Source organism: Scyliorhinus canicula, chromosome 15, assembly GCF_902713615.1.
Source record: "Scyliorhinus canicula chromosome 15, sScyCan1.1, whole genome shotgun sequence".
NCBI lineage: Eukaryota > Metazoa > Chordata > Chondrichthyes > Carcharhiniformes > Scyliorhinidae > Scyliorhinus > Scyliorhinus canicula.
Genome location: NC_052160.1, coordinates 4,570,424 through 4,584,679, shown reverse-complemented (window position 1 = coordinate 4,584,679; position 14,256 = coordinate 4,570,424). Strand labels below are relative to the sequence as shown.

Below are 14,256 nucleotides of genomic sequence, written 5' to 3'. Positions count from 1 at the left end.
GAGGGTGAGAGGAGTGAGTGAGGGTTGTGGTGGTGATAGTGAGGGTGAGAGGAGTGAGTGAGGGTTGTGGGGGTGATAGTGAGGGTGAGAGGAGTGAGGAGGGGGATAGTGAGAAGAGGGTGAGGGTTGTGGGGGTGATAGTGAGGGTGAGAGGAGTGAGTGAGGGTTGTGGTGGTGATAGTGAGGGTGAGAGGAGTGAGTGAGGGTTGTGGTGGTGATAGTGAGGGTGAGAGGAGTGAGTGAGGGTTGTGGGGGTGATAGTGAGGGTGAGAGGAGTGAGTGAGGGTTGTGGGGGTGATAGTGAGGGTGAGAGGAGTGAGGAGGGGGATAGTGAGGAGAGGGTGAGGGTTGTGGGGGTGATAGTGAGGGTGAGAGGAGTGAGTGAGGGTTGTGGGGGTGATAGTGAGGGTGAGAGGAGTGAGGAGGGGGATAGTGAGAAGAGGGTGAGGGTTGAGTGCTGGGGAACCTGGTGACTGCGTGACGTAATCGGGGTGCTGTGATAGGCTGTTGCCGGGCCAATGGGAGCAGCTGTTTGTGAGGCGCCGACCAATGGGGGCGGAGAGTTTCGGGGCTGTGATGGTTTGGATTTAAAGAGCAGCCGGAGGCCGCGAGAGAGACAGAGGGAGGGAGGGAGAGTGTATACCCAGGGCCCGGACACTGCACCCGGAGCCACAGCCTGTACCCAGGGCCCGGACACTGCGTACCCACAGCCTGTACCCGGCACCGAGACCCGGACACTGCACCCGGAGCCACAGCCTGTACCCGGCACCGAGACCCGGAGCCACAGCCTGTATACCCGGCACCGAGACCCGACCCGCCATGACAGGTGAGCCTCCCCCTGACACACACCCGGACAGCGACCCGGACCCGGACACACCCAAAGGCCCAGCCGGCCAGCGCCCCCCCCCCCCCCCCCCGCCCGTCCCCGCGGCTGAGGTACCCCCCTACCCCGCCCACCTGCCGGCCAGCGGCACCTCCCCCCCCCCCCCCCCCGTCCGCCCCCGCGGCTGCAGCAACCCCCCCCCCCTCCCCGGGCCCCCGGTAGTTCCCGGATCCCCGCGCTGTCGTTGCCGGGTTTGCCGGCCTGAGGGTTTGCTCCCTGGATTCCGGCCCCGGAAGCTGCCACGTGTCACTCCCGGCCCCTCACTGCCGGCATCTGCAGGCCCTCCCTGCGTAGGGTACAGGCTGGGGCCGAGGGGCCGCCTCCTGGGGACTGCACCCTATCCCTAACCCACCTCCTGTGGGTGGGGGGGGGGGCTGCTCCCTATCCCTAACCCACCTCCTGTGGGGGGTGGGGGGGGGGGGGGGGTGGGTGGGGGGGGGGGGGGCTGCTCCCTATCCCTATCCCTAACCCCCCATCCCTAACCCCCCCATCCTGAGGGCGGCTGCCCCCTATCCCTAATCCCTCTCCCCCCCCCCCCCCCCATCCTGAGGGCGGCTGCCCCTATCCCTGACTCACCTCCTTGGGGGGGGGGGGGGCTGCTCCCTATCCCTAACCCCCCCCCCCCCCCACCCATCCTGAGGGCGGCTGCCCCTATCCCTGACTCACCTCCTTTGGGGGGGGGGGGGCTGCTCTCTATCCCTAACCCACCCCATCCAGAGGGCGGCTGCCCCCTATCCCTAACCCCCCCCCCCCCCCCATCCTGAGGGCGGCTGCCCCCTATCCCTAACCCACCTCCTTTGGGGGGGGGGGGGCTGCTCCCTATCCCTAACTCCCCCCCCCCCCCCCCCCCCCCCCCCCATCCTGAGGGCGGCTGCCCCCTATCCCTAACCACCACCCCCCCCCCATCCTGAGGGTGGCTGCCCCCTATCCCTAACCCACCTCCTGGGGGGGGGGGCTGCTCCCTATCCCTAACCCCCCCCCCCATCCTGAGGGCGGCTGCCCCTATCCCTACCCCCCCCCCCCCCATCCTGGGGGGGGCTGCCCCCTATCCCTAACCCACCCCCTTGGGGGGGGGGGGGGGCTGCTCTCTATCCCTATCCCTAACCCCCCCCCCCCCATCCTGAGGGCGGCTGCCCCTACCCCCCCCCCCCCAATCCTGAGGGTGGCTGCCCCTACCCCCCCCCCCCCCATCCTGAGGGCGGCTGCCCCTACCCCCCCCCCCCATCCTGAGGGTGGCTGCCCCTACCCCCCCCCCCCCCATCCTGAGGGTGGCTGCCCCTACCCCCCCCCCCCCATCCTGAGGGTGGCTGCCCCTACCCCCCCCCCCATCCTGAGGGTGGCTGCCCCTACCCCCCCCCCCCCATCCTGAGGGTGGCTGCCCCTACCCCCCCCCCCATCCTGAGGGTGGCTGCCCCTACCCCCCCCCCCCATCCTGAGGGTGGCTGCCCCTACCCCCCCCCCCCCATCCTGAGGGTGGCTGCCCCTACCCCCCCCCCCCATCCTGAGGGTGGCTGCCCCTACCCCCCCCCCCCCCCATCCTGAGGGTGGCTGCCCCTACCCCCCCCCCCCCATCCTGAGGGTGGCTGCCCCTAACCCCCCCCCCCATCCTGAGGGGGGCTGCCCCCTATCCCCCCCTCCTGAGGGGGGCTGCCCCCTATCCCTAACCCCCCTCCTGAGGGGGGCTGCCCCCTATCCCTAACCCCCCTCCTGGGGGAAACCACACCAAGGGATGAAATTTAATAATGAGCAAGTTTTCCATTTGGCCAGAGAGGAGGATTGTCTTTCCCTGTTGGGGATGGTTAGACTGAAATCCCTCCGTGAGGGAGTAGTGGAAGCTGCTTCATTGAATGTCTTCCAAGGCTGAGCCTTGACTGGGGTGGGTCATGGGAAGATGCAGGAACACTGTTGTAACGTGGCTGGTCAGTGGGATGGATTTGGAAAAACATGTAGTAATGGCTTGATGGGCTGAATGGCCCACTTACGATCAGTGTTTGGAGGTGTCCATTGCAGTGAAATTCATAAATATTATGTGCTCGTCTTGGAAATGCCTTTAGCTTGAAATTTTCGATTTGAAAGGCCACATCATTATGCTGGTTATTTGTTGTGCCCATGCAGTTTCATATGGATAATTTGAAGGGTTGTTTACCATCACCTTTAGCTTGAGGCACAAAGTTATTTTTGCATTAAGTAGCTTGTTTATTTGAATTAAGTGAAAGCACTTTTATTCCGCAAAATACATTCCAGCAGCGATGTGGTCAAATTGTTGAAGGTTTTGAGTTTTCTTTTTAAAATTTTGTGTACCCAATTATTTTTTTTAATTAAGGGGCAATTTAGAGTGGCCATTCTACCTAACCAGCACATCTTTTGGGTTGTGGGGGTGAAACCCACGCAGACACAGGGAGAATGTGCAAACTCCATATGAACAATGACCCAGAGCCGGGATTGAACCTGGGATCTCGGTGCCATGACAGTTAAGATTGTATTGACTGGAGTTCAGAATAATGAAGGGGAGAATCTCATAGAGACCTTTAAAATTCTAATAGGACTAGACAGGGTAGATGGAGGAAGGACGTTTTGATGGTGCTTAACCAAACCATGGAATCCTGGTTAGATTCGCCACTTAATGCACCGTTATCAAGATTTCTACCCCTAACATCATGGCTGCTTGAAACCATTATACATACTGAAGTTACATCTGGGGTAACTCCTTCCAAAATTCTCCTATCTTCACAAACCCCAATTTATTCAAAACCAATTTCTTGCATTTTCTGCTTGCTCATCACTGTTATTTTTACTTCCCTATTTTGACCTCATAGAATCACTACAGCGCAAAAGGAGGCAATTTGGCCCATCAGGTCTGCACCGACCCTCTGAAAGAGCACCCTACCTAGGCCAACGCCCCAACCCACCTATGTTTTTTTGAACAAAGGGGTAACTTAGCATGGCTAATTCACCTAACTGCACATCTTTGGACTATGGTATTCATTTAGACCATAAGATGTCAGAGCACACGTAGGCCATTCGGCCCATTGAGTCTACTCCATCATTCAATGAGATCATGACTGATTTGTTATGATGACCTGAACTCCACTTTCCCACCCTTAAACTGTTATCTTGGCCATGAACATACTTAATGACCCAGTCTCTGCAGCTCTCTGTGGTAAAGAATTCCACACGTTCACTACACTGCGAAGAAATTCTTCCTCTGCTCTGTCCTAAATGAGTGACCCCTTACTCTTGAGGTTATGCCCTCTGCTTCCCCTACAAGGGGAAACAACCTCTCAGCATCTACCCTGTCGAGACCCCTGAGAATCCTTTATGTCTCAATGAGGTTACCTCTCATTCTTCTAAATTCCAATTGAGTACAGACCCAACTGACTCAACCTCCCTCATAAGAAAATCCCTCCATACTCAGGATCAACTTGTGACCTTTTTCTGGATGGCCTCCAATACAGTATGACCTTTGAGAGTCGTCACGGCACAGAAGTCCATTCGGCCCATTAAGTCTATGACAGCTCTCTGCAGAACAATCCATTCGCTCACCCTTTTTTGTTGACTAACAGTCTTGTTTCCTCTTCAGCATTCTTTGTCCTCCTTGTGTGTTTTATTCCTAATCTCAGGTTTTGCCAAGAACTGTCAGCTGCTATTTTCAGTTTATGTTTAGTTCTATTTTTAATGAACTATTGAACCATGAATAGAGTGTTCCTTTATCCCCCTTTGTCTCTATTTAATTCTGTTTTTTTTTACTTTTTCCATCTTCCCCTCTTTATCTTCCCCTCTTTATCTCTTCTCTCCTTCTGACCCCCCCCCCCCCCACCTCACCATGAAAAAATAAGGGTACTTTTCCGGAGTTAAGGTGTTACAGAAAATCTTTGTTTTCACATCCTCAATGTTTTTAAAAAAAAAAAATAATAATAATTTGGATGTCTTCATTCTAACAGATGGTCCCATCAGCATCTCTGTACCTTTTAGAAAAATGGTGTTAGATTCGCCATCATTGCAGCCCCCCCCTTGAATATGATGTCATTCCCATGCTGACCTTGTGATGAGCAGCATTGAGTTTTGTCAGCTGTTGACTCACCAGCTCAGTCATCGGTCAAACAGCTTCCTCAATTCCGGGAACTTTCAACCAGAAATTTGAGATTTATTTTCAAGAACTAATTCATGACTTTTAAAGTGTACACCCTGAGAGTCTCGCAAAGCTTTTTAATGTGTACAAAGTGCAGAATTGAGCCTAAAGGACGCAATGCACCAGATGTGATTCCTTGTCTGTACTCTGTTGATCTTGGTGAGTGTGCTACATTGATGTAAGAGCTCCTTGTTGCTCATGATTGCGAATGAGTGATCTTGCTGGAGGGTGGCCGAGACCTGGCTTGGGCTTGACCCTGCCCGCTTGTTTGAATAGCTGGATGTCATTTACAGTTCAGTTTCGCATGATTCCGCACTTGGCTGCGGTATTTTAGGAACCCATACCCAAATAAGCATCTGAACAGAAGACAAAAAGTGACTTTGTATCGTAAATTATCGTCTACTTGGAGATGAGAAGAGCATGTTTCTAATTTAAGGAGAGCACTTAATGCACTGATACACTTGTGTTCCATTTACTTGATTGTCTATTTGTCGTTGTTGGTCAATACAATGTTTAAGGCAGTTGGTCTATTTTTGGCACACTGCTCACCTTTGCTCTGCCATTAGCATGTTCTGATCTCTTAATGTGCCACTATCAGTGTCCTCTCGTGCTCTCGCTCCAACCACCCCCACCCCTGCACAACAGTACAAATCTGACCTTGTTTTCAGTTCTCTCCAGCTTTGGTAAAGAGTAATCCAGACTCGAAATGTTAACTCCCTTCTACTTCCACAGATGCTTCCACAGATGCTATCAGACCTGCTGCCATAGTCCAGTATTTTCTGTTTTTATTTAAGATTCTAGTGTCCGCAGTCATTTAAAAAAAAAAAAAATATTGTGGTCTAGTTCTGAACGACAGAATAACAGTTGGAGGATAAATCCTGTCCCTAACTACCGATTCAGTTCTATCTTTATAAAAGTTGCGCACTTTATATTTAAAAAAAATCTAACTGTAAACTAACAATCCTGTCTGTTGTCCCAATTCCCCACACAAAAAGTTAATTATGTTTGAAGATTGATTGTCCTGCAATTTAACCAATTCAACCTGCCATTTGCCTTTGAACTAACAGCTTTGGGTACAGTGATGTGATGGTGCCCCTTAAATATTTCTCATTGTGCCACAGACTACTTTGGAAATGCACATTGTGCCTCAAAATGATAGTCTGGTGGATAGGTTTGAGATTTTCTACTTGTGCTTTCAAAGGATGCAAGGTGTTTTAAAAAAATATTCCAGTGCATGATTATAAAGATGACTTCAGGCATTACTTCAACTATGCTTATAGCTTAAGATATCACCTGATCGCTTCATGCATTGTGCCTTTTTAACACTCTATAGTAATGAGCATAAAGGAGAAAAATCTTGGGAGAACTTGTTAGAGATCAAATTACTGCAATTGTGCTCCGTCTTAGACCTTCCCAAGTATCGAACGTATGTGGAGCTGTTTTGTGTTTATTCCTTCCTTCTGTTTGGTCAAATGAATATAGGAATGAAGGGCTCCAAGCTAGGCTTGATGAGAACTGGAAAATATATTGGCTCCTTGCATGACTGCTTGTGTTTTACAGGCAAATACTTCTGTAATTATACACTCATTTCTCTTTGAACATAGATGCCAAATTTGGAATTGTTGCAATGGATGATTTGGAAACACTGACTTTCAATTCTATCGAAGAAGAAATTTCTTATTGGAAAGAACTTGCTGTAAAATACCAACATTGGTAGGTACTGAACAAGGATATACTTGTTAGAATAGGATGTTTTTGTGAATATTTGTAAATAGAAAACTATAATTATGCAAAGCTACAAGCTGGACCCCAAATGTATTGGGTGGACTTCTCATTTCAGAGACTAAATGCTGATGCCGGGACTGAATCATGAGAGTTAGAACATAGAACAGTACAGCATAGAACAGGCCCTTCGGCCCTCGATGTTGTGCCGAGCAATGATCACCCTACTCAAGTCAACGTATCCACCCTATACCAGTAACCCAACAACCCCCCCCCCCCCCCCCCCCCCCCCCCCCCCCCCCCCCCCCCCCCCCCCCCAATTAACCTTATTTTTTAGGACACTAAGGGCAATTTAGCATAGCCAATCCACCAAACCTGCACATCTTTGGACTGTGGGAGGAAACCGGAGCACCCGGAGGAAACCCACGCACACATGGGGAGGACGTGCAGACTCCACACAGACAGTGACCCAAGCCGGAATCGAACCTGGGACCCTGGAGCTGTGAAGCATTTATGCTAACCAGCATGCTACTGTGCTGCCGCATACATAAAAGTATTCCGCTCGCTTTCTCTCCCAAATGCGGTACCAGTCCTGGAGTGATTCAGGGCATCCTAATGGGCTAGCACCAGTGCCAAATAGAGCTGGTGCGATTCCAACGAATGTTCACTGTGATTTGCTGAGGTCTGGATTGGCACTCGAGAGCCTGTCAAGCTGAAGCCGCAATACTAGTAATAATACTAGTAGTAAAAGGGGCTGTTTAGCACAGGGCTAAATCGCTGGTTTTGAAAGCAGATCAAGGCAGGCCAGCAGCACGGTTCGATTCCTGTAACAGCCTCCCCGAACAGGTGCCGGAATGTGGCGACTAGGGGCTTTTCACAGTAACTTAATTTGAAGCCTACTCGTGACAAGTGATTTTCATTTCATTTTTTTGTCATAGTAGTAATACTAGTAGTAATAATGATGCCCGGAGGAAACCCCACGCAGAAACAGAGAATGTGCAGACTCCACACGGACAGTAACTCAAGCCGGGAATTGAACCCGGGACCCTGGCGCTGTGAAGCAACAATGCTAACCACTGTGCTACTGTGCTGCCGCATACATAAAAGTATTCCGCTCGCTCTCTCGTGCCCATTAATGATCTGCCAACAGCCTTTACTGTTCAGTTTGATGCCCATGCTGGTGTGTAACACATTGATGCCGCTGGTCAGGCACTGGAGCAAGGCGTTCCTTGGGTGCCTGGTGCCAGCCTGTACTTTCGGCTGATAACGCTATTCTCCGTTCAATTGCAATTCGCAATTCCGTGTCGCTGGACGAAGGATCCAGCCCATAAAACTTGAGGTCTGTGAATGTCCTGGGTCACATTAGCACAGAGGTAATGTCCTTCACCATTTATTTTCTGCAACCAAAAGACATTTTCAATTTATTGTATAAATGCAAATTAGTTATTTTTGCATGCGTTTTACAGTACCCAATTCTTTTTTTTCTCCAATTAAGGGCCAATTCCCCTCCCCTGCACATCTCTTTGGATTGTGGGGATGAGACACACACAGACATAGGGGGAATGTGCAAACTCCACATGGACAGTGACCTGGGAGAATGTGCAAACTCCACATGGACAGTGACCTGGGAGAATGTGCAAACTCCACATGGACAGTGACCTGGGGCTGGGATTGAACCTGGGCCTTCAGTGCTAACCACTGTGCCACCCCCTAATTTTAAAGCTATCTGTGTAATTTGTCTCCGTTTCTCCATGTGGCAGCCAATTCAGAATATTTTTCCAAATTTTTTTTTTTCAACTTCATTCATTTAGTGCACACAACACTCGGGAAGAGTTGATTGAGTTCCAGGAAGGAAGTCGAGAACTCGAAGCGGAACTGGAGACTCAGCTTGAGCATGCTGAAAATCGAAATAGAGACCTGCTGTCAGACAACAATCGTCTCCGGATGGAACTTGATTTGTTTAAGGTAAGTTACTGAGAAATGCTATGTAAATACTGCAGTGTCTTGTTGGAAGTTCCTGCTCTTTTTAAAAAAAAAAAAAATTAAAACCATGCAGTTAGGGTACTTATTGTAAAGTACTGGTAAACAGAACACCTTGGGCGGCTTACTGTCTGTAAGGTTTTTAAAGTTAAGGTATAACTTGGCCAGAAGTTGAGTAAAGTTTACTCCAATGTAAGCCATTGTCCCATAGGTCCTTCTACTACGCTTATGGTGGAGGCAGTGCATGGTGATTTGCCATGTCTGTACCAAGTTGCAACATAACTCCATCGTGGAAGGGGAATTGCATCATTGTAAACGAAAGCAGCATCTCACAGTTAATATTGTTATTTGCTTCCGATCGGAGTGAAACGGTTTATTGCTTTTGGAAGATGCCAATATTCCTGTTTGTTTTAATGTGGGGGATAATTACCTAGGCAATAGGCTCTTCTATGTTTGCACAATTCAAGATGTTAAATCAATAGAATTTTCCATACTGGTCGTCCTTGAGTTTAATCTTTTAAAATGTGCACAGTGATGGTATTGTGTGGACAGGGGAAAGAGATCACGGCATCAGACATGCCTGCTAGGATTATAGTCAGTTTATATGGGCAGGTTGCCCAATCAACGCTGGCACACAATCCACCTCTGGTGGGCTTATTTGATGGTGGTGCTAATTTGGCACGAGTTCAGACCGTTAATGGTGGCAAAAGGAGGACAGATTTGTGAATGAATCTGTCACTACAGATAGGTATTAGATTTCTTCAGTTAACTCTTTTGACTTGGGAGTTTTTTTTTTCAAATTAACTATGATTTCAAAATGTTAACTGCTTTTGTCTTGTCAATGGTAATAGTTATTGCTGAACATTCACTCAGAATTTCAAATATACATATTTGTCCAGTGTTTTTTTTTCTCTGAGGTGTTCTCCTCAAATTCTGTTTCTGCTGAAAGGCACTTTGCAGTAAACTTTAATTAATTAATCAGCTTAAAGGGTATCCTTTTCTAAAGCTAGGACATGGAGGCTTTCATTCTTTCCAGAGACTGAGTGTAAACAAGTGATTGAAGAAACAGGGAATCCATTGTTAGAATCTCCTGTGCAGTCAGCTGGGAGCACGTTTGTGCTCTTCACAGCGGGGGTGAGGTTCCTAAAGTGGGTGTAATTGGGAAGAATTTAATACTTGGAAGAGAATTTAATACTTTGTCTGCAAAAAGAGTTAATTTGCTTTAGACATCTTCAAAAAAAAAAAATCCAATGCTGTAACTGTTGTAACTAGGAACGTAGCAGTGTACTGAGGGGTGTACAATGTTTTCATGTGTTTGCTTGAACAATGGAAAGCACATTGTAATGTTATATGTAGGACGTCTCTTTGCCTTGTATCTGGGGAGGCTATTTTGAGCTACGTTAACTCATCAGTACCAATTTGTGAGATGCTAATGGGAACAGCGTGAATGATGAAACGGGAGAGGATTACTCGCAGCATTCCTAGCACAATACTTGGTGTTATGTTACATGTGCTTAGTGATGGTGCTCCCATTTGAATGATCAATAAATGAAGGAGAGTGGGGATGTCCAAATAACAATGAAGAGATTAATGCAGGCTATTGTGGAAGAAGGTACTGGAGCAGCATTTCTGATTAGAATGTACAGTACCTGATGTGAAGTTCAGTTTTTGAGTTTAACTGAAATGTTAAATTGGTGCACAGTGGTTAGCACGGTTGCCTCACAGCACCAGGGACCCGCTTTCAATTCCAGCCTTGGGTCACCGGTTTCCTCCCACGTCCAAAGTCACGTAGGTTAGATGGAGTTACAGGGATAGGGTGGGGGCGTAGGCCCAGGTAGGGTGCCCTTTCAGAGGATTCAGACTTGATGGGCCGAATGGCCTCCTTCTGCACTGTAAGGATTCTATGGATTAACTATGGTTGTGAATGTACTTTTAATCTGAATCATTAAAGCATTTTTTTTGTGTGGGTGTGCTTGGAATGGGTCGGTGCATCATCTGATATGACGAGGAAAGATGCAAATTTGAGTTCTCTCTTGTGCTGAGTTAGTTAGTTTTGGCCAAGGATGATATAATTGCTGTGGCAATTATTTATTTGGACTACAATAAACAAAGTGGGGAAGGAAAACTTAATTCCAGATCCCTTTTTTTGGCTTGGTGTATGTATGAAGAATAACAGTCAGAACAAGACTCAACATGCACTTGTTGACTTCTTTCCGAATGGTTGTTGGTACTGTGTTCTGAATGCTTGTTACTCAGGGACTGACTGTCTGACACCACCCATGGTGGTTACCCAGCTTGAGTTGCTGCCTTCAGGAAATGGAGATTTAAATTTTAAAAAAAGCAATAGACAAAGAGCTAACTTGGAGGCAAATGTTGGTCCTGCAAATATTTCTGCATAAGGCACATCTTGTAAACCGGCACCTGATCTAAGTCTGTCTGCCATTGTAGGGTGGTTTGGTGGGGGGGGGGGGTGATAGAAATTATCCAGCAGATATATAGAATCCTGACCTCTTTTTGACATTGATTATCAAGTTGTGTGTATGGGGTGTGTCTGTTATTAAATGAAATATAAACTGCAGGAGTTCACCAGTGTTCCAAACACACCTTAAAAAGTTAATTCCAGTATAATGGGTCACTTTTTTTAAACCAAGACTGCTGTGAAGTGGTCCTCTTATTGGCTGCTCCTGGTCCTAGTGTTGAAATTTGTAGTAAGATTGTAGAGTCGCTGTAATGACGACAAGACAATGGTGCCTGTGATTTGCAACAATTTACTTCTGTGCTACTACATTCCCCAATGGCTGGGAAAAATGCATATGGACCAGCTGTATTAAAATGAGTTTGTTGCTTGTGTAAAAGGCTGTCGGGAACATTTCGCTACTCAGCATGCCAACATTCGACTCTGACGTGCTATTTCGAGTTTACACTGCATTTGAGAGGTGAGCTTGATAAATCACCTGCCCTGATGCCTCCTTGTGTAACGCTGACATTTTGTTTGATCATTCTTGTGGAGCACCTTGAGAAGTTTGACTACATTAAAGATGCTGTGTAAATTCAAGACATGTACTGGTGTTTTTCCCCCCCCCCCCCCCAACCACCTCCCACTTTCGTAGCAGCATTCTATTAACATTTAGAGTCTTGCTGTTGGGAGCAGACTTCTGATACGTGGGACACGATACACAGGCTTGAATGTCTGTTAAACCCAACACAGATGCATTCTGACCTTGTGAACATGGATTTAATTCTTGTCCTGTGATTTGAAAATTAATTTCTGTACCATCTTGGAATGAAAATGTTGGTTTTAGGGGATTGACGTTGCACACAATGTTAATGAGGTGTCTGATATTGCACTGAAGATGTAGTGGAAGCAGGCAGGCACCAACTCAAGCTGTCACAATGGGAGTGGGGCTGGCCATGGTGGGGAAATCCTTCCAAGTGCTTCAGCCACTGGAATGTGAATGCTTTCTATAATCTGATACAATCGTGTGGGACAGAAGAATTTGGGGTAAGGTTTCATAGAACAGAATCTCTACAGTGCAGAAGGAGGCCATTCGGCCCATTGCGTCTCATTGACACTGTCCCAGTAACCACGTCTTACCTTTTTGGACACTAAGGGGCAATTTAGCATGACCAATCCATTTAACCTGCACAGGTTTGGACTGTAGGAGGAAACCGGAGCACCCGGAGGAAACCCACGCAGTCACGGGGAGAAAGTGCAAACTCCACACCCGAGTCGGGAATTGAACCTGGGTCCGCTGTGCTGTGAGGCAGCAGTGCTAACACTGTGCCACCGTGCCGTGATCATGTCTGGTAAATCCTCCCAGGATATACAGACCAGTGTCAATAACTGACAATAGGCCTTATTGGCAAGTAAAGAAAAGCTTTGTAAAGTAGAATTGTAGATTTGTGATACTTGTCTATGAATAATGTAGTAATTAATCATATCTCATGTTCTGTCACTTTAGTAAAGGACATAATGACATGTCTCCATTCCTGCCTCTGTCCATCCACTATTCAGAATACTGACCACCGATGTAGGTTTGAAAGTGGCAGTGAGTAACCTGTAGCGGGTCCAATACAATGTGACTGATCTGATGTATTTAGGATTATTGGGTACAAGCTGTTATATTTGAAAATGTGGGAAGCAGGTTCAGTGCATAGGAATCCTAACTTAATTGGACATGTTCGAATAGTAATTATTGTGGCATACAAAGAGTATAGAACTCTGTATCGCTGGAAAAGACACATCAAAGCTTTTTGTCTTGCATCAGAACATTCATTAGCATACCACATGTAAAGGGAACAACAATTTATACTGCATGAGATAAGGGAACTGATTAGGTGGCAGTTGGGACTCTGGATCCTGAAGGATCTTGAGAGGGTGGATGTTACTAAGGGGTCACCATTTAAAATTAGGACAGTTGAGATCTCCTGAGGGTTGTGAGTATTTGGAGCTCTCTTCCTCCAAAAAGGCAATAGAGGGGAGTCTTTGAATAAGTGGATAAGATTTTTGATAAGCAAGGGAGTAAAGGATTATCTGGGTGGGTGGGGGGGGGGGGGGGATATATAGAGTAGAGGTTACAATCCGATGAGCCATGATGTTTTTGAATGGCAGTGCATGCTTGAGGGGATGAATGGTCTACTCTTAGTTCATATGGTAGAGGTGTTGCCATGGTGAATGCATCAGTTAACTGATGACTGACAGTTAACTGCCAAGCTTTGTTTAAATTCAAACCCAGGCAGGTTGAAAAGCTTGGCAGTTAACTGTCAGTTATCAGTTAACTGATGCATTCACCATGGCAACACCTCCACCACTCGACACTTGCGAATGTCCAAATGTTTATTGGTTTTCTTGTGCAATGTTGCTCCAGTGCTGCCAGAACAAGTGCTTTTGTCTGATCAGTTGTCTAGAAAGGACCTGACGCAAGATCATATCACATCAGATTAGATGAACCTCTTTTCTCAATATCCATTTTCAGAGGGGTCTCTAATTTGTTGTTTGAAATATAAATGTGTTTAACATTGGTGATTGAAGACGTAACTTCTGTATTCTCCTGCCTCTGTGCTGCAGAGTTCCAGACTTTAGTTGAAGTGCTGGAAGGAAGCTGGGATGGGCAGCTACACAATTCCATTGATGTGGTGGCTTGTTGCCGTCTCCTGGGATTTTGTGCACTATGCAGGAGTCAGCTGCAGAAGAGAATTGTGAAGATCTGGTAATGGTGGGAATGCAGCTGGTGGTGGAATGGGATACAGCAGAGGAAACCTTTTTGAAAGAGAGGCCAAGTAACTTGTGTGTTATAATCTCTAACAATATGTTTGAAGGACACTTGAAATTTAAAGCAGTCTTTTTCTGAGCAGTCTTTTTCTGAGCAATTGATGTGCAGCATGGTAGCTTTGGTGGTTGGGGGGGGGGGGGGGAAAGAATCTCTTGTTGGAGAAGTTAATGAATTGAAGTTTAGTTTTCAGCAACAATATGCTTTTGTTATGCAAAATGAACTAGAGAACCATAGGCCAGGGTTTATCAACCCCTGGGTCGCACATGGGT

The 14,256-nt window shown here is 47.5% G+C and overlaps 1 protein-coding gene across 4 annotated transcripts in view; it reads left to right on the top strand.

Moving 5' to 3' along the window:
* The first annotated feature begins 612 nt into the window (after positions 1-612).
* Positions 613-14,256, top strand: part of nde1 (nudE neurodevelopment protein 1) — a 43,266-nt gene continuing 29,622 nt past the window's right edge. For 2 of the 4 annotated variants that reach the window (XM_038820083.1, XM_038820084.1), the window contains exons 1-3: positions 613-826; positions 6,617-6,725; positions 8,546-8,699. In XM_038820083.1, the coding sequence (XP_038676011.1) occupies positions 820-826; positions 6,617-6,725; positions 8,546-8,699 (270 nt within the window). In that variant the 5' untranslated portion in view covers positions 613-819. Of the gene's footprint in view, positions 827-5,152; positions 5,172-6,616; positions 6,726-8,545; positions 8,700-14,256 lie in introns of those variants that run through there. The other 2 variants (XM_038820086.1, XM_038820085.1) reach the window with 2 other exon arrangements.